Source organism: Schistocerca americana, chromosome 3, assembly GCF_021461395.2.
Source record: "Schistocerca americana isolate TAMUIC-IGC-003095 chromosome 3, iqSchAmer2.1, whole genome shotgun sequence".
Lineage (NCBI taxonomy): Eukaryota > Metazoa > Arthropoda > Insecta > Orthoptera > Acrididae > Schistocerca > Schistocerca americana.
The window spans coordinates 705,465,442-705,486,101 of NC_060121.1; the positions used below are offsets into that span (position 1 = coordinate 705,465,442).

Consider the following 20,660-nt stretch of genomic DNA (forward strand, 5'->3'; position numbering starts at 1 on the left):
TTAGGTGAAAAAAATAACCGAGCAGACAGGATAAAAGGGAAGGTGTTGTGTACGACTTCGTACACAATGGAAAGGAGAGGTGGGCTACAGAGTGGCGTGGCGACTCTTGTCGTAGGGAATTGGGACAGGAACAGAAACGATTAACAAACAAATTAGCATAGCAAACAGATTATTTACTTTTCTTGTATTCCTCGAAGCGAACTAAGACCCATTACAAATAATGCAGCAAGAAACAGAGTCCATCTATCACTATGTCAACTAAGATGAGGCTCGCTGAACTGAACACAAACAGTGGTGTCATAGCAACAAGGCTCAAAATGCAGTTGGGTGAGCGGCTATCGCCGGTCGTCCTATATAGCGGCAGCAGACTGCGCTCATAGTCCAGAGCAATTTCATTAACAGTTTGCTCTCACCACATGTACTCGGAGGTACTAGGTAACCTAAAAATCACTTCTCCTGATAGCTATGATTATTAGCATGAAAATGAAGTAAATCCTAAAGCAATTTTGTTCAGTACATTGTCCTCAGTATATTCGCACATATACTCCTAACGCCCTGTAAATCATCAAGTGCGTTTATTCAGAAATCCCATCTTACATGTAGATGACTTATACTGCTCCAATCTGGCTAGTTCTTTAAAGAATGTCGTGTGATGGGTCTACTGGTAGGCACTGAAGTGGGGTTGTGGTGGGAAGCTGCTGGGCCGGCTTATGACTGTTGGCATTCCCACGATGACAAGCGGTTTCCACCACCAGCTGGACATAAACCTCCGAAAAGTTCTGGTAGGAAGCAGCGTTTTCTGGAGCACTGCTGTTAGAGGGTAACATGACAACTGAAAATGTTTGCTTTCTGTAGGCCTACCTGAGGTTGAGCAGCTGAAAGGCCTATGTTTGCAAACAATTTCGGTGAGCGTTTGGTTGCACGTGGGATGGAAGAGCGTCTGCCCTCCAGGGCTTGACCTCTGGGTTGGAGGTGGTGCTTTAAAGTGTTTAAAAATTTCTGGAGCAAAGAATCAGTAGGGAAAGCTATTTTTTCAATACGGTGTGACATGACCCTCATAAAGGAACGAGCTTTACACTCGCTCGTCTTGTATGCTTTTAGACTTTTTTGTGGACCAGAGAGAGTGGTTTCGATTTCCTCTCAGTGTATAACGTGGCGTTGTATTGTTTCATAATAATATGGCTAACAAACTTTAAGACACAGATCACAACTTTCAACAGAAATGGTACAAGAATTCAGAGATACATTACAGCGCAAGTACGTGGAATTCTGAAAAGTTCTTTTTCTAGGTGAAAGTTGTGGTTAAATGCACGTGACTCGGCAGGCCCCCCTTCTAACAGCCGTGTACCGCAAGTCTCTAGAGGAACGGAGGGTTCCAAATGATTGGAAAAGAGCACAGATAGTCCCAGTCTTCAAGAAGGGTCGTCGAGCAGATGCGCAAAACTATAGACCTATATCTCTTACGTCGATCTCTTGTAGAATTTTAGAACATGTTTTTTGCTCGCGTATCATGTCATTTCTGGAAACCCAGAATCTACTATGTAGGAATCAACATGGATTCCGGAAACAGCGATCGTGTGAGACCCAACTCGCCTTATTTGTTCATGAGACCCAGAAAATATTAGATACAGGCTCCCAGGTAGATGCTATTTTTCTTGACTTCCGGAAGGCGTTCGATACAGTTCCGCACTGTCGCCTGATAAGCAAAGTAAGAGCCTACGGAATATCAGACCAGCTGTGTGGCTGGATTGAGGAGTTTTTGGCAAACAGAACACAGCATGTTGTTATCAATGGAGAGACGTCTACAGACGTTAAAGTAACCTCTGGCGTGCCACAGGGGAGTGTTATGGGACCATTGCTTTTCACAATATATATAAATGACTTAGTAGATAGTGTCGGAAGTTCCATGCGGCTTTTCGCGGATGATGCTGTAGTATACAGAGAAGTTGCTGCATTAGAAAATTGTAGCGAAATACAGGAAGATCTGCAGCGGATAGGCACTTGGTGCAGGGAGTGGCAACTGACCCTTAACATAGACAAATGTAATGTATTGCGAATACATAGAAAGAAGGATCCTTTATTGTATGATTATATGATAGCGGAACAAACACTGGTAGCAGTTACTTCTGTAAAATATCTGGGAGTATGCGTACGGAACGATTTGAAGTGGAATGATCATATAAAACTAATTGTTGGTAAGGCGGGTACCAGGTTGAGATTCATTGGGAGAGTGCTTAGAAAATGTAGTCCATCAACAAAGGAGGTGGCTTACAAAACACTCGTTCGACCTATACTTGAGTATTGCTCATCAGTGTGGGATCCGTACCAGGTCGGGTTGACGGAGGAGATAGAGAAGATCCAAAGAAGAGCGGCGCGTTTCGTCACTGGGTTATTTGGTAACCGTGATAGCGTTACGGAGATGTTTAATAAACTCAAGTGGCAGACTCTGCAAGAGAGGCGCTCTGCATCGCGGTGTAGCTTGCTCGCCAGGTTTCGAGAGGATGCGTTTCTGGATGAGGTATCGAATATATTGCTTCCCCCTACTTATACTTCCCGAGGAGATCACGAATGTAAAATTAGAGAGATTAGAGCGCGCACGGAGGCTTTCAGACAGTCGTTCTTCCCGCGAACCATACGCGACTGGAACAGGAAAGGGAGGTAATGACAGTGGCACGTAAGGTGCCCTCCGCCACACACCGTTGGGTGGCTTGCGGAGTATCAATGTAGATGTAGATGTAGGTAGAGGCCTTGTATGAGTGTTGAATCATCGTCAAGCTCGATGTGGTTTCTAAGAAAGAGACGTGCCGAGGACTAACTGAAAGCAATAAATCAAATTACTTCCCCGGTAACTTGAAGTGTGGCATTTTCTGTGTCTTTTGACTGGTTGACTTTAAACAGTTAGTCCTCGTGGAACCGGCTGGAGACAGTATACTGACTGTGAACACGGAGCGTCTTCCACTCCATTTGTCGGATCACGGAGACTCTGTGGGTGTAAATGTTATAGCTACAGCGCACACATTGCTCGTTTTGAAGCACTGTAAAGTTTTACGCTGTCTCGTGCGTAAAGCCGATGCTTGCGACCCTTACTGGGACTATTTTGTTAGCGTATAAGAGCAAAAAACTTATCTGAATCTGTCAAGAAAAGTTTCTTCCTTAATTTTCGGAACAACACATCGTGTAATTATTCTTCCCGGACCCCAAGAGCGCCTGTATTTTGACCAGGACGGAGAGTGAGATTAGCTACTATGCCACGGAAGCTCCAAGTAACAGACGAAACTGACGTTTCAAAATATTAAATAACCATAAAATCTCGCCACAACGTTTCTTTACCTTTCACGTATACCTTATTCTTTCATTTTGTGAAAAGCGTTTGAGAAAAGAATCTGAGGATATTATTAATATGATACATAAATAATTAATACTGTGCATGAACAACAAGATTCCCGACGCACTTCTCTGGGATACTCCTTAAGTTACTTCTACATCTGTCGATGACTCTCCAACCAAGATGGCATGTTATTTCCTCCCTACTAATAAATCCTTATCCCAGTCAGAATTTTTTTCTGATATACCATATCACCGCACTTCAGTTAACAAACGTTCGTGTGGTACTGAGACTATTGCTTTTTGGAACTCAAGAGATATTGAATCCACCTGATTTGATCTATGGCTTCCGGGTTGTCATGTGAAGAAATTGCAAGTTTAGTTTTGCTTAAGCGAAGTTGACGGGATGCATCCTGTTTGTCTGCAGGAATACTCACTGTGTACGAGGTCGAAATACATCCTAAGGTTCTACAACAGACGGATTGAATGATACTGGGCGACAGTTTTGTCGATAACTTCTTCTACCCTTTTTGTAGTCGAGGGTAACTTCTGCTTGCTTTTCTAGGCGCATCAGCCTGGAACCGCGCGACCGCTACGGTCGCAGGTTCGAATCCTGCCTCGGGCATGAATGTGTGTGATGTCCTTAGGTTAGTTAGGTTTAAGTAGTTCTAAGTTCTAGGGGACTGATGACCTCAGAAGTTGGGTCCCATAGTGCTCAGAGCTATCTTCTGCTTGCTTCCAGCTAGTGGGGAAAGTTTCTTGCTTTAGGAATCCACGGTATATTACGTTTAACAAAATACGCCGACTCGATCGGCAAAATTCAGTATGTAAAAGTTAATTTCAACCTGATTTCATCTTTTTTTATTTTATTTTTTTAATTGTTCTGTACCTCAGTCGGTAAAAATGGAACCATTATAGGATCGCTTTGTTGTCTGTCCGTGTTTCTGTCTGTCTGTCGGACTATCAAGACCTCTATCCCTCAGGAACAGGTAGACATACCAAGCTGAAATTTATGTCACATATTAATTTAATTAAATTTAAGGTTCCAAGTGAATGCAATCAAAATATATGCCAATTCATGTCACATATCTTGATACAAACTCATCAAAACGTATGGGGAACCTCCCGTTGACCTACGCTCATGAAATTTGGAAATAAGCTTGGTTTCACAGAACAAGAAAAGAAGAAAATCTAACAATTGTTAACTTGTAATTGTATCACACGAAAAAATATGTTTTGTCATTTGTTATACGTCTGTCGTTCATTCTGTCTATTAATGCCCCTTTTTATCAGTAACAGGTAGATGAATCAACTTGAAATTTATGTCACATACGAAGGTCAGTGGTCTCTTGCTTATGTAACAAATTTAAGCTCATATGCCAATGCAGTCAAAAGATACGGCCGTTTATGTCCCAAATTTTCATATCTTGCAAGTATGAATATCGATAACAGGCAAAAATAGTCGAAATTCTCGATTATTGTTATGGATGAACTATGTATATACATAACTAAGTTTGTAAGGAGCCCTCGGTATCCGAGTCTTACTCGCACTTTTCTGTTTTTTTTTTAATATATTCGTTTTCTTATTCACCTTGTCCATACGAGAATTATTTCAGCTATTGTGGTTTAGTAGTATGACCTGGAACTGCTAGTGTGAAAGGCTGTGAAGTGTTTTAGCTTTCTTCCTGTAAAGTATAGTACGGTCTTTCGCCTGTGGCCTGCCGGAGAGACGAAGTGGAATGTGCCCTTGCGTGCGTGTGTGTGTGTGTGTGTGTGTGTGTGTGTGTGTGTGTGTGTGCAGCTTGCGCAGTCAGCAGGAAATAGCGAGCGAAGGCCGCATGGAAGAGCACGGGCCATGAGCTGTACGTGCCAGTCATCCCGCCCAGCTCACTCGGTCGTCCCTGCTCAAGGAGAACCGCTTGCGAGGCAGGCAGAGGGCACTCGCGCTAAAAGCGAGCGAGGCCTCCACCATTCGATGGCGCTCTGCGAGACTACTTTGAAAGCCTACTGAACTCATCTGATCCTTCGGCAGGCTCGTCTGGCAGTGAACGTCAGCGGTGTTTCGAAACGGTTTCCTTGTGGTATTGGCCTAAACAGCAACAAGTTGCGTTACTGCGGTCGTTAAATCACGTTCGGGCGTTGACACTGCGACTTAGAGGAAGTCAATCTGATTCTTTGTCATCAACAATCTATTGATTCTTTATCGACAATCGCTTACTGACCTTAACAGAGAGCAATATATAAATGGCGAGGGGAAGACCACAGAATGTAGCGCAGTACTGCTCGTTATAGCTGGCGCGAGTACCAGTGCCCTGAATTAAATTCCATACCTCGTCACATTCTCAAGACGTAAAGTCATCTTGCTATTGTTGTTGTTCCGTGGAATGGAGACTTTCGTTGTCCAGCTCCTTCCACGCTAGGCTATGTGCTGGCACATAGTTCCCCTTCTTTACCTTCTCAAAAAAATGGTTGAAATAGTTCTGAGGACTATGGGACTTAACATCTGAGATCATCAGTCCCCTAGAACTTAGAACTATTTAAACCTAACTAACGTAAGGTCAGCACACACATCCATGGCCGGGGCAGAATTCGAACCTGCGACCGTAGCGGTCGCGCGGTTCCAGACTGTAGTGCCTAGAACCGCTCTCCCTCCCCGTCTGGCTTTCCTTCTCAATATGTCCCCTTACCCTCCCCCTGTGCCTCTCTCTCTCCCTCTCCCTCCCTCTCCCTCCCTCTCTCTCTCTCTCTCTCTCTCTCTTTCTCTCTCTCTCTCCCTCTCCCTCTCCCAACGACACGACCCCAGCATGCCCTCACTCCACGTCAAATGCAATAAACAGTTTCTTTTAAGGCCTACATTTGGCCAAGTGTACTTTGATCGGATCGTTCTATATTGATAATCAGTTTCCATAGAAAAACTGGTCTGTATGAAAAGTTCCAGTTATCATATTCCATCAGTCCATTTGAATTGTGATCAGCAGCACTGAAATATGAACACCCCCACAATTCAGTACAAACGGCGTGTGCAAATGTACCAGAATGAATCATACATGAGAAAAGTATTGAAAAACCAACACTGACTCCTTCCAACATAAAATTATATTTAAAGTAGCACAAATATTAAATCATCATCTTTCATTACTGAGAAAATGAATTGTAAAATGTAGAAAACCAGAAAAGTTATTGTATGGGTGACATCTTTAATAAGAAATAAAATCTTTTATAATTTAATGGAACTGAACGATCAATAAACAATGAATAAATTTACAATATACCTTAGGTTGCAATTTCTGTTACTTACTCTCTTTTACGAAACACTCTCAGGTTTGTAATCTATGTCATGCGAGGATGAACATATAAGAAATTTTACAGAATACACATAGCTCTCGCGCAGAGGCGGTAGTCGCTTAACATGTAGACATTAGAAATTCTAAATCATATAAGAGGATTTACTGAACAATAAAATTTTCTATTATCCCAATTTGATGTTGAAATTTAAGTGTTTTCCATAGCTCAAATACTGAGTCAACAGCTCACTGTCTCATGTTCCACTGTGTAATAAAATATTAATTCCAGCAGTAGTGGTTAGAAATCGTATTACTCCCTCTAGATTATTAAGGCGAGCGGTAACTCAGCCACGCCGCTAGATTCGTTATCTACCTAAAGGACTGAAATTGCGTGTGCCACCTTTATGTGAATTGTGCAGACGTTGTTCTGTTTGTGTATAGTATTTCCTGAGGCAGAAATGGAGTACCAACCCAGAATTTTCCTAAACGTGCGTGAAAAACAGCCTAAAACCTCTTTCAGTTGGGCCGGTGCACCAAACAAGGGTGTCACTCCGTAGTACATAGTCAGTACAGGTTCAGCACCGCATTCCTGTCTTGCTAGCTAGCTTGCCGCGCCTTACAATATAAGAGCAGGTGATGCTTGAGATTATAATATTACCTAATACTTTACTGCTATTGTTCTTCAGGAATGTCGTTATTTGAAACGATAGGTATAAAAAAATAGAGTGTCGAGCAGTTCGCATCGATTATAAGCTCTCTTCCGTGAGCATTGGTCTTCTTTACTTACAAACACACACGCAGTAAATATGATACAGATGTGAGAAAACATTGTGCGATTCACAAACAGATGACACAAACTACAATAAATTAACGTGTATTACATCAGGCAATCACAACAGTTCAGTCAAGGCGTGACTGACAGTTTAATGGGAGAAGTTCTCGCGTATAATCCAAACTGTAAAACAGACTGTAAATTACCGCACATCAGAAGAAAGAGAAATACCCTATACTCTCCAACGAAATCCTTGTGGAAAACCAAAAGTTATATAAAGTAACGAATAGGAAATTTTCAACGCTCTATACTCAGCAGCTGATGTACAAAGCAGGTAACCACAACCAGTTGATCAGCCTTGAGGTGTTAAGCCAACGTAAAAAGAGGAGGGAGCGTAGTAAACACGGCCTCAGCCAGTGGCAACTGTGGCGTGGTGGGGACATACGAAACAGAATAACATTTCATTCCGGTCCAAAGCGTATAACGCAAACCGCCAAACTTACTGAATTAAATATATTGCTAAAGTGAGTTTGAGAGAAACAGATGATCACAATATCTTAAAACTGGATCCTGGATGTAAATTTGGTTCAAAGTTTCTTTCTCTCTTGACCACTAATTCAGTCATTCATTCATGAGATATACGACGTCTCACACAATGTCCGTTACTGCCAAGAGTTCAGTCACAAACAGCCTACAGCTAAGCCATTCTCCGTGATATCGTTCCAGCAAGAGTTGCATACCTCTAATGTAAATAAAATAATATTTTTGCAGTCTTGAACAAGAGCTTTTAGAAAGATACACGCTCAAGCCTCAGAAATCCGAGTTGAATAAAACTCTACAATTATCGTGAAAACCAACAGGAAATCAAATATTACAGAATATTGCAGACCGTTACTGAAACATACGAGTTGGGACACAAAGAATAACATTACCACTGTTGTGAGATAATTGTTGTTAAGCGTTTAGGTTTTATTTGCAATTACAGATATGTAAAAAATGAATAATTACCTTAACAAAATGGAAGAAATGTGCAAAAAATGATGTGACGATTAGAATGGCATATACTCCGTGGAACATTCTGCGTTTCACAATCAACATCATTCGCATTAATCTCCAGAGCAGGTAGTACATCTGATCCCATATAAATTTTAAAAGGTGATGGGCGTAGGCCGTTTTAGTTCGCACATAGCGTGGCAGATACGAGAGTATTTTTGGGCAATGTATGTCGTATGGCGCCACTTTCTTCTTTCCGCGTTATGTGTTGACGGCAAATAACGCCAAAGAGGCATTCACATTGCTAGGCAACCGTCAGGAAACAACTGACTAGCATCGACGAAGACGTTGATGTCCGGGAAAATCAAATCACAAAAGCTTAGATACGTCATGTTGAAAGCTCTTGACTAACCAGGCAGCCAAGCACCGCTAAGATGGAAGCAGAAACTGGCATAATGACAGAAAACAATCCGACAACATTATCCGTGAGAACGGTTTTAAACTATTTCCGTGCTGGCGAGCAACGGACCTCCTAGATTTTCGTAGGTGCCACCAGGAAATACGTAAGCAACACAGTCTCTGAGTGACGTATTTCACTGGATTCATCGATAATGACTATCAAAAACTATTCTTAGACACTGCTAGAACGAAGCACTTTATGTCCCTTGCTCCTGAATTTGTTGTCAAATTAATACGCGGAATACGAAATAGCCTTTCCCATTTGAAATTTGATAAGGATAGTAAAACGGTAGCACACAAACGGAAGCAATGATACGCTGAAAACAATCACTTTGCGGAAGGATGCCTGTTCTAGCAGTCGAAACACCAGTGGTTTCATTTACAGCCAAAACAGAACAGTGAGCATATTTACTTAGCTTCTATAGTACTAACTTTTCTGAGAGCTCTTGAAACAGCTGTTATTTGTATTATTTCTATGTTATGGAATGTTTGGTGTTGGGTAAAAGCTGCACCCTCAGGTCTGTTATGGCTGTACGTTGGTGTTCGTAAAAAACGTGTTTTAGTGCCGAGTGTTGTATTTTACTGTCAGCCCTCATTCCGAATTTAGATTTGAGTGTGTCTACGGCGTAACAACATATTGTAAGCAAAATCGTAGTGTCAGTATTTCTTTGCATGTTCCTATATTTTTACGGATCTTTCCCGAAGTTGGCTTCTTCCAATTTTTCTATCCTTCTGTACGAAATGATCGTATGGCTTTATTGGCCGTCTGTAAATACACTGAGGTGACTAAAGTCATGATATAGAGATATGCACATATATAAACGGCGATTGTGTGGCACAGACAAGGTATAAAATGACATCTTGGGTTGTCGGGTGTTCTACCGGATACTAGCGTCGTACTTGCACGGTATTTAGTTAATGTAGCTCGTAAGCTTCATCAGGTGCGAGCTGAAACATCAGGTCGCACCTGATGAAGGTTACGAGCTACGTTACCGAAATATCGTGCAAGTACGACTCTGATATCCGGCAGAACACCCAACAACCCAGGATGTCATTAGATCGCCGGGAAAGCGTGAAGAGTTACAAGGTATAAAACGGCAGTGCCCTGGCGAATCTGTCATTTGTACTCGAGTGATTCATGCGAAAAGGTTGCCGATGTGATTATGGCCGCAGGACGTGAATTAACAGACGTCGAACGCGGAATGGTAGCTGGAGCTAGAAGCATGGGACATTCCATTCCGAAAATCGTTAGGGAATTCAGTATTCCGAGATCCATAGTTTCAAGGATGTGTCGAGAATACCAAATTCAGGAGTCACCTCTCACCATGGGCAATGCAATCGCCGACGGCCTTCACTTAACAACGAGAGCTGCGTTGTTTGCGTAGAGCTGTCAGTGCAAACAGACAAGGACAGTGCGTGAAATAACCGCAGAAATCACTATTGGACGTAAGACGAACGTATCCGTTAGCACAGTGCTCCAAATTTGGGGCCAATGGGCTACGGAAGCAGACGCGACGCGAGTGCTTTTGCTAAAAGCACGATATAGCCTGCGACGCCTCTCCTGAGATCGTGAGCACATCGATTGGACCGGCAAATCTCGGTCTGGTAAGACGAGTCCCGATTTCGGTTGGTAAGAGCTGATGGTACGTTCGAGTGTGGTGCAGACGCCACGTAACCGTGGACTTAATTTGTCAGGAAGGCACTGTGCAAGCTGTTGGTGTATCCATAACGGTGTGGGCCGTGTTTACATGCAATGGACTGGGTCCTCTGGTCCACCTGAACCTATCACTGGCTGCAAATAGTATGTTCAGCTACTTGGAGACTATTTGAAACCATTCACGGACTTGATGTTCCTAAACAACGATGGAATTTTTATGAATAACAGTGCGCCATTTCACCGGGCCTCTTTTGTTCGCAATTGATTTGAAGAACATTCTGGATGATTCGAGCGAATAATTTCGCTACCCAGATCGTCCGATATGAATCCTATCGAAGATTTATGGGACATAATCGAGAGATCATTTCGTGCACAAAATCGTGCACCGGGCAACACTTTCGAGATTATGAATGACTGTAGAGGCAGCTATCAGTTTAATAAGTCACAGCTGCAAAATACTAACGCGAATTCTTTATAGACGAATGGAAACACTGGTAGAAGACGACCTCGGCGAATATCAGTTTGGATTCCGCAGAAATGTTGGAACACGTGAGGCAATACCGACCCTACGACTTATCTTAGAAAATAGATTAAGCAAAGGCAAACCTACATTTCTAGCATTTGTAGACTTAGAGAAAGCTTTTGACAATGTTGACTGGAATACTCTCTTTCAAATTCTAAAGGTGGCAGGGGTAAAATACAGGGAGCGACAGGCTATTTACAATTTGTACAGAAACCAGATGGCAGTTATAAGAGTCGAGGGGCATGAAAGGGAAGCAGCAGTTGAGAAGGGAGTGAGACAGGGTTGTAGCCTCTCCCCGATGTTATTCAATCTCTATATTGAGCAAGCAGTAAAGGAAACAAAAGAAAAATTCGGAGTTGGTATTAAAGTCCATGGAGAAGAAATAAAAACGTTGGGGTTCGCCAATGACATTGTAATTCTGTCAGAGACAGCAAAGGACTTGGAAGAGCTGTTGAACGGAATGGACAGTGTCTTGAAAGGAGGATATAAGATGGACATCAACAAAAGCGAAACGAGGATAATGGAATGTAGTCGAATTAAGTCGGGTGATGCTGAGGGAATTAGATTAGGAAATGAGACACTTAATGTACTATAGGAGTTTTGCTATTTGGGGAGCAAAATAACTGATGATCGTCGAAGTAGAGAGGATATAAAATGTAGACTGGCTATGGCAAGGAAAGCGTTTCTGAAGAAGAGATATTTGTTAACATCGAGTTTAGATTTAAGTGTCAGGAAGTCGTTTCTGAAAGTATTTGTATGGAGTGTATGGAAGCGAAACTTGGACGATAAATAGTTTGGACAAGAAGAGAATAGAAGCTTTCGAAATGTGGTGCTACAGAAGAATGCTGAAGATTATATGGGTAGATCACATAACTAATGAGGGGGTATTGAATAGGATTGGGGAGAAGAGGAGTTTGTGGCACAACTTGACTAGAAGAAGGTACCGGTTGGTAGGATCACAAGTTTAGCATTGGTGGGTAGCGTGGAGGGTAAAAATCGTGGAGGGAGACCAAGAGATGAGTACACTAAGCAGATTCAGAAGGATGTAGGTTGCAGTAAGTACTTGGAGATGAAGAAGCTTGCACAGGATAGAGTAGCATGGAGAGCTGCATCAAACCAGTCTCAGGACTGAAGACAACAACAACAACGACATAGAGGCAGCACTGCTCGGTATTTCTGCAGGGGACTTCCAGTAACTTGTTAAGTTCATGCCATGTCGAGTTACTGCACTTGAACGTTCAAAAGGAAGTCTGACATATCATAAGGAGGTATCATATGACTTTTGTCTCCTCTGTGGACTGCGTGTTTATAAAACCGTAGCGTTTCCATTCTTCCAGTTAGCGCTGCGTTGGTATCTCGCGGCCACTACTACAGTGACGGTAGGTGCGCGTCATCTGACGCCCCGTAAGGACAGAGTCGTCGAGACTCCGTATACAGGATGCCAGGAGTGCCCGGCCCTCGGGAAGCTGACGCTGCCCCCGCAGATGCCGACCCGGACGGGCCGACAGCGGCGGAGTTCGGCGTCCGCGTGCGCACCACGTGGCGCCACGCAGCAGCGGTGAGGGGCGCCGCTAAAAATAGCGCCAGTCCGGCTGGCGCTATTCCTGGCTGCGGCGTTCCTCACAAGGTCGCCGGCGCAGGGGCGGCACGCAGCCCGCAGCGCGCCACTAGGCGCCAGCCAGCCGCACGCGCTCCGGCACGCCTAATTGCTGGCGCCGCGCTGGAATCTTCCGTGTCCAGCGGCGCCGATTAGGCGGCCGTTCACGCTAGGGTGCGCCGCCCGCCCCCTCCTTCATCATCCTTCGCCTTCACGACCTCCTGATGAGCGCCAAACCGACTGCACATTAGTGGCGGAGAGCTGGCCGGGTCGGTGACCGCATGTCCCTCCCTCTCTCTCTCTCTCTCTGTCTTTCTCTCTCTCTCTCTCTCTGTGTGTGTGTGTGTGTGTGTGTGTGTGTGTGTACCGTACGTTCACGTCCCTAAAACCTTAAGTTATGAACCAAAACTTTTATTAATAACGTTTTTTTATATAAGCATCACAAAGCTGCTAAAATTTTTGTCGTTCTCGAACTAGTTTCGACAACAGGTCATCGCCTGGTAGACTTCAAAATTTTAAAATGCCGTACACCATATGTTCACAATTTATAAAAATGTCATATAAGTTGGATACCTGTTTCAGATTTCTTGCCATCTCAGATTTGCATGTAGTCTCAAGCTTTCGACCGACTTCCTTCCTCGTCATCGTTGGTATTTAACTGTAGATCATGAAGTACTTTATGTAGTCCGATAAATTTTGGGCATACGATAAATCGCACAAATCTAAGGGCTATCAGTTCGACTAAATACCTAGGAATTACAATTACAAGCAGCTAAAATTGGAAAGACCACATAGATAATATTGTGGGGAAGGCGAAACAAAGACTCCGCTTTGATGGCAAAACACTTAGAAGATGCGACAAACTCACTAAAGGGGCAGCCTACATTACACTTGTCTGTCATCTGCTGGAATACTGCTGCACGGTGTGGGATCCGTACCAAGTACGATTGACAGAGGACATCGAAAAAGTGCAAATAAGGGCAGCCCGTTTCGTGTTATCGCGTAATAGGGGTGAGAGTGTCACTGATATGATACGCGAGTTGAGGTGGCAGTCACTGAAACAAAGGCAGTTTTCTTTGCGGCGAGATCTATTTACGAAATTTCAATCCCCAACTTCCTTTCCGAATGCGAAAATATTTTGTTGACGCCCACCTACGTAGAGAGAAATGATCATCATAATAAAATAAGATAAACCAGAACTCGGACGGAAAGATTTAGGTGTTCCTTTTCCCACGCGCCATTCGAGAGTGGAATGGCAGAGAAGTAGTATGAAAATGGTTCGATGAACCCTCTGCCAGGCACTTAAGTGTGAACTGCAGATTAACCATGTAGATGTAGATGTAGATAGTTGATCGAATTACATGGGATACCTCCCTTTACCTGGTGTAGTGCAGCAACTCGACATGGCATGGGTTCAACCAGTCGTTGGAAGTCCTTTGCACAAATATTGAGCCTTGCTGCCTCTGTAGTCGTCCATAATTGCGAAAGTGCTGCCGATGCACGATTTTGAGCACGAATTGACCTCTCGATTACGTCCAATAGATGGTCGATGGGACTTATTTCAGGCGATCTGAGTGGTCAGTTCATTCTCTCCATTTGTCCAAAATGTTCTTCAAACCAACAGCGGACAATAGTGCCACAGTGACATAGCGTATTGTCGTCCATAAAAATTCCATCTTTGTTTGGAAACATGAATTAATTCCATGAATGACTTCAAATTGTCTCCAAGTAGCCGACCACAACCATTGCCAGTTAATGGGTCCAACTGGACCAGAGGACCCATTCCATTTAAACACAGCCCACACCATTATGGAGCTACCACCAGCTTGACATCTTGGGTCCATGACTTCGTGAGATCTGCACGACACTCGAACCATACAATCAGCTCTTATCAGCTAAAATCGGGGCTCATATGGCCAACCCACGGGTTTCCAGTAGTTGAGGGACTAACAGATCTGGTCGCGAGACCAGAAGAGACACTGCAGGCGATATCCTGCTGTTAGCAAACGGCGTAGGTCGTCTGCTACCATAACCCATTAACGCCATATTTCGCCGCACTGTCCCGACGCATAAATTTGGCTTACGTATCCTACTGAGTCCGCTGCTCGTGGTCTAGTGGCTAGCGTTGCTGCCTCTGGATCACGGGTCCTGGCTTCCATTCCCAGCCGGGTTGGAGATTTTCTCTGCCTGGGGACTGGATGTTTGTGTTGTTCTCATCACTTCATCATCATTCGTGGCAAGATTGGACTGTGTAAAGATAAGGACTCTGTAGGGGCGCTGATGACCTCACAGCTGAGCGCCCCACTAACCAAACATCATCACAAACCAAACATCACGTCCCATATTGATTCCTGCGTTTCTTTTTATGCAGTGTTGCTTGTCTGTTAGCACTGACAACTCCTCTCATACGCCGCTGCTCTCGATCGTTAACTGAAGGGCGTCGGCCACTGCCATGTCCAAGGTGACAGGCCATTTCAAAAATTTGGCGTTCTGGACGTACTCTTGACGCTGTATGCTGGGCAAAATTCGTTTGACTGTACTGATGTTTTAACTCTCCAGAAAATCGTCGTCAGGAAAAAACTAAATGAAAAGCAGTAACATAGAAAACTGGATTTCTATTTTGCGGAAGAGAACTGAAAGTAAATGACACGAAATACAGTGTGTCTGATATGTAACTTTGTAAATAAGTTGTCAGTTTCCTGTGAGTATCACATAAATAATGCAGTGAGCTTGCAAATGTGTCGTATAACTTGTTTTGTCTTCTTCTTCTTCATCGTCTTCCTACTCAGTATTAGGACTAGTAGCCTGTTACGGTTTCAGGGTGACCTGAGGCTTTCCAGGTGTCATAGGGGACAATTAAAGGCTACGGCAGACAACTCCAACAAAATCTGAACATTAGTCTGAAACCAGAAAAGTGGCAGCCTCACACCAGACTTGCTACCTGTCAGCTAGCAGCTAACTGGTGGCACTAATTGTTTTGATTTCAAGTCTCAAAGAAGAAATAATAATATGAATGTTAATATTAACGACTATGGTGAGAAAAAGGACAAGAGCTACAATAAATTTATTTATATAAAAGTGAATTTTTACAACGCCAAGATTTTAAATCAGTCTAAAATGTGTAAAGTAATTTCTCTTAGCCCCATACATCTTCCTAATACCATACAGATAGTACGGAAATTTTGTAACTGTGGATTATTAATACCTTTTAAAATTCTTGCAAGATTTAAAACGAGAAGTTTGGGGTACATGGAATGGATGATAGTAAGAAGGTGAACTATTCATGCATCAGTTATTAAATACTATAATAGAAAGTAGGTAAAGTGTTTATGCGTAAATTTTGTATTGCATCTGCCCCACGTTTTTTGTTTTAAATCTTACAACCATTTTCATAGCCGTTACAAATTTAAACTCACAAATTTTCAGGGCTGTTTGTATGGGGTTAGGAATATGTGTGGGGCTAGGAGAAATTATTTTATACCTTTTAATCCAATTTAAAAAGTAATACATTAAGAATTCAGTTTTAGTTAAATAATTATCTTCTGCTTTGTGGACTTATGTGAGTGTGTGTGATATTTTTCGATCGATTCCAAAGATTTTGATGAGATTACAACACGGACACGTGGTAATAACTTTCACGAACATTTCAATTTCTCTTCACCTGACTCATCATTAATATATTCCTTGCTCCCGTTTATTTCTAGCGAAAAGACCGTGAAGGTAAAAATGAGAGAGATTCAAGTTCACACAGTGGTTCATCAGCAACTATTCTCCCTGCGACCTGTTCGTGGCTGAAACAGGCAAAAGGGGAAATGGCAGTGGTGCCCAGAGCACACTCTGCCATACACCAGACAAGAAAGCTAGTTAATATTGCATTGTCATCCAGTACAGAGCTGTATTTAAGATTTGAAGTATCTGGCTAATCAGGAAATTAGCTTAGAATTCATTGTAAAATTTGTACTGAACAGAGAGACAGACAAGAAATAACATAATCCGATACTACCCCCACTACGCATTGATCCTGCAGGACAACCTGGATGTCAGACATTGACACAATTTTTCACTCTCACCCTATCGAACAGACTGAAAGAAAGTGAGTTAATACTGGACTCACATCCAGCTGTCAGCTATTTTTATAATTTCAAGTCTCTAGCTCATTGGGAAGTAAAACTGAGTAACTGGATGATTTAAGAAAAAGTTGAAATGGCATTCATAACAGAAACCAAACACAATCAATCATATTTTGTAAGTATAGTAAATAGTTTCCAGTAAAAACAGGTGTATTTTGGAGTATACCTGTCTTTTAGTTAACCCTGCAATGTGAGGCCCACATTAATCTGGCTACTCGATAGCTGGCAGTATTTAGCACAATCCTCTACTATGCATTCCACAATGATTCAGAGGGCATGGATGTAGTAGTAGACGTAGAAAGTAGCCAGCAGAGTGCTGAGTAGGAGCTCGACGACAGCCTAAATGGAGCAGCTAAGACTTTGAAGTGAAGTGTCACCTACCAGAGGAAGACGGACCCGTAGTAGCCGGCGGCGCGGTAGCGGCCGCCCCAGGCGAAGCCCTCCTGGCCCAGGCTGAGGTACTCGGCCACCGTCAGGATGGGGAAGGGCAGGCCGCGCACCAGCGCCTCGCGGTAGCTGTCGCCCATCTCGCCGGGGCCCCCCCACCGGAAGCGCTCGTTGAAGTCGATGTCTTGCGTCCCGTTGCCCCCGCCGGTCGCTGCAATACAGAGGAGACAGTCGCTCAGCCACACTCGCTGGTGACGTACGCGCAGCGCGATAATCATTTGCAACAGGCTTGCTGATGTCGCTTTAAATAAAGGCGTCTAAGCTAAATACACTGCCTCACGAAAAAAGTGAAGCACCCAGAAGACATGTACAGACCAATTGTAGGTATGTAAATGATTAGAGCTGCAATTCTCTGTGATATGTAGACCACCCCTCAGAGAGCATTAGTGTTGTTCGTGTTTTGTGTTGTTCGCCTTGTAGAATATGAGAGGGGCGAGAACAGATATTAAGCAATCACTGTAAAGGATGCCATGTACTCCTGTGGGACAGCCCTACTGGCACCTGACGAAGTTTGGGAAGAGCCTCACTGTGGGTCCCCAGTTTGCCATCTGGTCGTGTCATGCAATGTCTAGATATGTGAGACACTCAGATGTGACAGTAGTCCAATGTCTGACTGCATGGAAACGTGAGATCAAGTGTTCAGTCGACTATGTCTGACCACAAGGGGGGATTGCCGTATTGCGAACTTAGCGTGTCGTAGAATTCGATGTCATCCCACACCACTGGTCAGAGACTAGCAGCAGCTGCACTATGAAATTACCATTCCACGTGCAGAGTGCCGTTAACACCACAATACTAACGACTGCGTCTTGATGGTGCCGAGATCAGGAAGCACGGATAATTGGTGTCACGTTGTGTTCATCAAGACATCAGGAAATTGCGGATCCGCACCACTCCCGATGACCATCGTCAGCGAGTATGACAGGGATATGGGAAGAGGTCTTGTTCTTCTATCGTTTCGGACGTCTTGGTGTGAGGAGATCGACTGGTAGTGGTTAAGCAAACTCTGATGGCACCACGGTACGTCATGGACACCCTGCATGCTCACGCATTTCTTCTCGCGCGACAGTAATATGGTGCAATCTTTCAAGAGGACAATGCTGATCCAGACATGGCAGGTGTCTGTATGAACTGTCTGCACAGTGTTGAGGTACTCTAGCGACCAGATAGATCCCCACAGCCATTCCAGATGTAACAAGTGTGGGACTGTTTCAAACGTCAACTCCGCCATTTCAAACGTCAACTCCTCAGGAGAGTTATAGTGCGCTAGTTTGCGGTCTAGTTTGCCTCAGGTGAGGACCCAGCAGCTTTGTGATATCTTTTTCAATCGAAACAGTATAAGCATCCAAGCCAGAAGCGGGTGCAACGTCATACAGCTAAGTGGTCTCCAACAAGTTCTTTGTAAAAGAGACTCGACATTGCAGTATAATCACTGGAATAACATCACATATCCTCTTAACCCGTGAAGTTTCAGTTAGTTTTCTCCATCTCTTCCAAATGCTTCACTTTTTTTTATAGGCAGTGAAAGCTGGCGGTTTGAGACTGTCAGAGCTGTGCAAACGCTTCATGAACAGAATAACACACGTCTGTAGAATAACGGTGTGGGTCACTATTTTCAGTCGTGGACTGAATGCTATATTTGCTTTTTTAGGGAAAGAATACGTTTCTGACAGGCCATTCCTGACCGCGCTTGTGGGCTCGTCCTCTTCGGTAAGGATACCAGATCCGATTTCCGTTACGCCTCAATATACATCACGATCCGATAAAACTTGAAAAACTCTTTTTTACATTTATACGACTATTTATAACTTACACGGTATTTAAATTATGTTTAAATGTACCGATAGGGAACGAAGCACAAACTGTGTTTGCATTCAAGTTCTTTTGTTTAATTTTTTCCATTTTCATTTTCATTGTTAAAATTACGTTTACATTATTATTCTTATTCTTGACTGCTGAGACATTTGTGACGCATAATCAAAGTATATATATATATATATATATATATATATATATATATATATATATATATATATATATACAGGGTGAGTCACCTAACATTACCGCTGGATATATTTCGTAAACCACATCAAATACTGACGAATCGATTCCACAGATCGAACATGAGGAGAGGGGCTAGTGTAATTGGTTAATACAAACCCTAAAAAAATGCACGGAAGTATGTTTTTTAACACAAACCTACGTTTTTTTAAATGGAACTCCGTTACTTTTGTTAGCACATCTGAACATATAAACAAATACCTAATCAGTGCCGTTTGTTTCATTGTAAAATGTTAATTACATCCGGAGATATTGTAACCTAAAGTTGACGCTTGAGTACCACTCCTCCGCTGTTCGATCGTGTGTATCGGAGAGCACCGAATTACGTAGGCATCCAAAGGGAACGGTGATGGACCTTAGGTACGGAAGAGACTGGAACAGCACATTACGTCCACATGCTAACACCATTTTATTGGTCTTTTTCACTGACGTACATTTACATTACCACGAGGGGTGAGGTACACGTACACACGTGGTTTCCGTTTTCAATTACGGAGTGGAATAGAGTGTGTCCAGACATGACAGGCCAATAGATGTTCAATGTGGTGGCCATCATTTGCTGCACACAATTGTAATCTCTGGCGTAATGAATGTCGTACACGCCGCAGTACATCTGGTGTAATATCGCCGCAGGCTGCCGCAATACGTTGTTTCATATCCTCTGGGGTTGTAGGCACATCACGGTACACATTCCCCTTTAACGTACCCCACAGAAAGAAGTCCAGAGGTGTAAGATCAGGAGAACGGGCTGGCCAATTTATGCCTCTTGAAACGCCCGTCGAACATCCTGTCGAGGGTCAGCCTAGTGGTAATTGCGGAATGTGCAGGTGCACCATCATGCTGATACCACATACGTCGACGCGTTTCCAGTGGGACACACTCTATTCCACTTCGTAATTGAAAACGGAAACCACGTATGTACATTTACCTCACCCCTCATGGTAATGTACATGTGCGTCAGTGAAAAAGACCAATAAAAAGGTGTTAGCATGTGGACGTAATGTGCTGTTCCAGTATCTTCTGTGCCTAAGGTCCATCACCGTTCCCTTTGGATGCCTACGTAATTCGGTGCTCTCCGATACACACGATCGAACAGCGGAGGAGTGGTACTCAAGCGTCAACTTTAGGTTACAATATCTCCGGATGTAATTAACATTTTACAATGCAACAAACGGCACTGATTAGGTATTTGTTTATATGTTCAGATGTGCTAACAAAACTAACGGGGTTCCATTTTAAAAAACGTAGGTTTGTGTTAAAAAACATACTTCCGTGCATTTTTTGATGGTTTGTATTAACCAATTACACTAGCCCCCCTCCTCACGTTCGATCTGTGGAATCGATTCGTCGGTATTTGATGTGGTTTACGAAATATATCCAGCTGTAACGTTAGGTGACTCACCCTGTTTACGA

At 43.3% G+C, this 20,660-nt stretch overlaps 1 protein-coding gene across 1 annotated transcript in view; it reads right to left on the reverse strand.

Moving 5' to 3' along the window:
- Positions 1-20,660, reverse strand: part of LOC124606925 (dual oxidase maturation factor 2-like) — a 713,401-nt gene that overhangs the window by 228,048 nt on the left and 464,693 nt on the right. The window contains exon 5 of the mRNA XM_047139039.1: positions 17,121-17,337. Coding sequence (XP_046994995.1) covers positions 17,121-17,337 — 217 coding nt within the window. The remainder of the gene's footprint in view (positions 1-17,120; positions 17,338-20,660) is intronic.